At 47.5% G+C, this 4423-nt stretch overlaps 1 protein-coding gene across 1 annotated transcript in view; it reads left to right on the top strand.

The window, feature by feature from the left end:
• Vstm4 (V-set and transmembrane domain containing 4) overlaps positions 1-4221 on the top strand; it is an 88759-nt gene extending 84538 nt beyond the window's left edge. Inside the window, exon 8 of the mRNA XM_004646963.2 lies at positions 549-4221. Coding sequence (XP_004647020.1) covers positions 549-674 — 126 coding nt within the window. The 3' untranslated portion in view covers positions 675-4221. The remainder of the gene's footprint in view (positions 1-548) is intronic.
• The last annotated feature ends 202 nt before the right edge of the window (positions 4222-4423 follow it).

Below are 4423 nucleotides of genomic sequence, written 5' to 3'. Positions count from 1 at the left end.
TTTTATTTTGTGGTACCAGGGATAGAACTCAGGACCTTAACTTGCTAGGCAGGTGCTTATGCTGCTGAGCTGTATCCCTGACCCTTGGCAAGCAACATTTTAAGAATCATATTTCCAAGATACTCTGAAATTTTAGCTTTATATAAAGATTACAAAGATTTCTAGGTTCATTATTATTACCTAGGACAGTTTTTCTGGTTTCCACCTTTATCATTCTTTCTAATCAGAAACCGTTAGTTATGCTTGACTTTTCAGAATTAAATTATTTTTCAAGGCCTAGGGATTAGTAATTTTGTGAGTGTTCATATCTGCTTTAACATACCTGCATCAGTGTCTACATGTAGGGCATAGAGAGCCGGATATAACAGTGAGATCTATCTAGCTTGATAATGATAAAGTTTTATACCCTTTACAATGCTTGTGTTCACTGTTTTCCTCTAAATCCCCAAATGCTACAGATATTCTTGTTTGAAGTCTGAGTGTGGAGCTGCATGTGGTCAGCTAGCATGGTGGTTTTCTTTTTTATTTCTCTCTTTCTTTTTCAATAGCCCAAAATTGCTGAGGAGAACTTGACCTACGCTGAGCTGGAGCTGACCAAGCCCCCTCGGGCTGCGAAGGGCCCCCCAAGCAGCACAGTCTACGCGCAGATCCTCTTCGAGGAGAACAAGCTATAGGCCGCAGGCTCTGTGTCCCCCGCTGCCCAGTTATTTATGAAACCTTGGAGACAAAGTGCCTAGTGTTGTGTGTTCCTTTGCATTCTGCATGGCGGAGCCCCCTTCCCAGTGGCATTCCCGGTGCCTTTGCAGCAGAGTGAGGCTGCCCTCCCCAAGGACATGTAAGTGGCTTTGGGCCTGAGCCCTGGGCCTAAGGACTAGAGTGTACCTGGGGACACTGTCTGCTGAGCCAACCCCGTCACATCTCCTCCTCACCTGGACTTCAACTTGTTAAAAAATCTATTTAAAAAATCTTAATGTTGACCTTCCCTACTGCCAGTACCCATGATCCTGAGCTATAGGAAATGCCACAGCATGAGACAGAAGATGCAAGAGTTGACTTTCAGAAACCCACACAGTCTCACTGGGACACACCAGCAGCCACCTGGATGGCAGTGGCCATCTTGATGGCATCCATTGTTTTAAATAGATGCACTGATTCTAGTGACATAAGCACAGAGAGCGACAGGTGATGTCCGGGGTCTCTGAGAACTCTGAACCTGCCAGCCCACCAAGTCCTGAGGCCACAGATCAAGGACATCCTTCTGAATGACTCACCTGGGGGTTTGCCACCAACGGACAGTGGAGCAGGTAGCCTTGCCAAAGTGCGGACTGAGCGCAGCACTCTGTCTCCTTGTTCTGGTCCCCACTGGAGGAAAGCAAGCCCTTCCTCCAGGTTCCCTCAGGGCAGGAGTGAGAGAGACACACGCTGCCCTGGAACCTGTGTCTGGAGGGCCCTGCCCTGGCTGAGTGCCTTGCCTGCCTCAGCCTCATCTGTGAACTTGAATGGGGTTGGATGGCTGTAGGACTGCATGGAGCCACCTCCATTCAGCAACTGGGACACACTGAGCACCCTCGATTCTACGCCCAGCATCGGTCCCACCCTGTTCTGTGATTGTACTCTGGTGGTCGTGTTCTGAAAGCTATAGAAATGGTTTGGCTATGTAGTGATCCATGTATATATGATAAATTATCTATTTGAAACACAGCTGGGGTGCAGGTTGCACCCCCTCTATATTACAGTGTATCTTTGGCTTTCTTATCCCCTGAGAGCCTTGGGCTTGTTTTGAGTATAAGGATGACTTAATCTCCCCTAGAATTCTTGAGGGCAATATGCATTAGTGAGTTTGGCCAGATTCTAGGGACTCAAGCCTTCTGCCAAGGGTGATTGTTGACAAGCATGCTAACAGCGCCAGCCTGCATTTATTTCCACAGTGAAAATTTATACCACTCAGTGCCATAGCTTTAACCACTTCCCAGTTCAATTATTTAAATACAGGGTGACCAAAAATTCTATACTTTTTGTTAATGTTTAAAAGATAATATAAGAGGAACTATAAAAATGACAATTTTATCAAATTTATTCGGTACAAGAATTAACTGGTTGAAATGAGCCCTGCTGAAGTGATGCTCAGGGTAAACTGTTCAGTGGTTGAAAAACATTCCTACACTAATGCTTCTGAGGACCTGTGATTCCTGTGACTTGCTGTTTGTAATTTAAGGAAAGGGGTCCAAATGAAAATGGCTACTGGTTTCCTGGAAGTAAACATGACAAAGTGGAAGTCCTCTCTGCCCAGCTGACACCCGCATCTGATTCCCTCTCTTCAGATCTGAGTGCATCCTTAGTTTTGAGAGAGAAAGGCTATTGGCAGAATGCTCTAGAACTTCCCAGCATCTTTAGGAAAGGAAGACACATGGCGAGCTCCCCATTCATATGGCAATTACCCTTGGAGGTTTTTTATTCTGTCATGGCAATGTTTGACAGGTGAACAGGGTGATTTCTTAATTTGCACAGAGCTGTATGGACAAGTGGGGCCACCAGGTGCTGAGCAGGTAGAAGACAATGGGGAAAGGGTAACAGGGTAAGGGACAATCATTTCGCAGGCTCCAGGTCCTTAAATCAACCCTTTTAAATCCAGCCAGAGCTCAGAATCATCACATATAGAGATAAACACATGAACCAAGTCCTGCCCAGAACTGACCTAATGGACTATTTGTGCCTTCCACTCACTTAAGATGACAAACGTTGGCATTCTTGCCACCATAGGCTTAAAACCTGTGTCTTCTCTATCAAGCAGACCACCAACCAAGCACTGCCATTTCTAAAGGTAAGAGGAACATTAAATAGAAGGTGGCACGTGTTTTCAGTTTGCTGTCCTGTAAGGCATTATCAGGAGAAGCTACAGAGAAGCCATCTTCAAACATGATTGCCTGTGCACTTGAAGAGTGCGAACAGGGGCCTCTGCTCCTCACAGCAGCAGAGGAGCAGACATGGGGAGAGCTGGTGCAGTCTCAGCCCAGGCTGCGGTGGGTGGAATGCCAGGAGCGGCAAGGCAGTCGCATCTGAGGGAACTTTCCCGCCAAGCCAGAGTCCTGGTAGAGGAGCGCGCTGTAGTGCCCTAAGGTCACCTCTTTCCTGTACCACTGTGACCCTGTCAGCACACAGGGACAGGAAGACACAGCCTGTGTCTTCTTGCTGGTATGAAGATGACCCCCAGCCCTTCCAGCACTCGCATATGCAATGCCTAATTCCGTGGGCAGCCTGTTCCTCGATGACCCCAGACGCACAATGAAGCCCTGCCTAGCACTCTGACAGGCCTGGCGATGGGTTCCACAGGCATGCTTGTGGCCTCTGGCATTGACTCAGAATCCTCAGGAAGAAGCAGCTGCCTTCCTACAGGGCAGCGGAGCTGGGCTGGTGCCTATCAGACCCAAAGAGCAAAGGCAGCAATGGAGAAACCTCAGAGAATGACAAAGAAGATGCTTGAAGACCTGTCCCAAGCCCCGCCCATAAGCTCTCTGTTACCTCTCTTTCCTCGAGGAGGACTTCTTCTTATTCTGTAATTGACGTCATTATCCTGCCTTTTAAATCCAGGTGCCAACTTGTGAGGTTCAGAAGTTTAACAAAGTGACTCAGCAGAGGGCCAGGGTTCTCACTTTGTAAACATCCTCAGCCTGTGCAAGATGAGGTGACTGAGATAGTGTGAGTGCTACAACAACCCACAAAGGGGGAGCCTGGTTACAATATCAGGGAAGAAGAGAGGCTTGCTTCCCTTTTACTCTGGTTGCTTTTGCTGCCCCTACGGCCTAGAAGTGTTGCTTCTGTGAGATGCCGCCCTGGCTGGAGCCAGCTGATGTAGAAACTTCTACAAACCGTGAGATAAATAAACCTTTTTTCCTTAATTTTGGGTGTCAGGTGTTTTGTCTCAGCAATGGGAGAAAAATAACTGAAATGGAACTTGATACCAGAGACTTGGGGCCATTGCCGAGACTGTATCTGACAGCGTGCTTCTAGAGCTTTTGGGAATGGCTGTGGAAAGAACCTGGGAAGGTTCAGAGATGTCTCCCAAGAGGGTAGAGCTGGAGCACCTCAGGCTGTTCTGTAGGGGAGATTCTGGTCAGAGCCCAGAAGATCAAAAGGCTGATGGAAATTCTGCTGGTAAAGACCAGGGTCAGGCACCAGGAATGTAGCTCAGCAGCAGTGTCTTCCTGGCATGCGAAAGCTCCTGACTTTGATTCCTAGTACCAAATTAAGGAGGAAGAGGAAGTGGAAGAAGAGGAAGAGGAAGAGGAAGAAGAGGAGGAGGAGGAGGAGGGGAAGGGGAAGAGGAAGAGGAAGAGGAAGAGGAAGAAGAAGAAGAAGAAGAAGAAGAAGAAGAAGAAGAAGAAGAAGAAGAAGAAGAAGAAGAAGAAGAAGAAGAAGAAGAAGA

The sequence above is a fragment of the Octodon degus genome, unplaced genomic scaffold (genome assembly GCF_000260255.1).
Source record: "Octodon degus isolate 3935 unplaced genomic scaffold, OctDeg1.0 scaffold00285, whole genome shotgun sequence".
Classification (NCBI taxonomy): Eukaryota; Metazoa; Chordata; class Mammalia; order Rodentia; family Octodontidae; genus Octodon; species Octodon degus.
The sequence above is the reverse complement of the archived record's forward strand: the minus strand, read 5'-3'. Positions and strand labels throughout refer to the sequence as shown.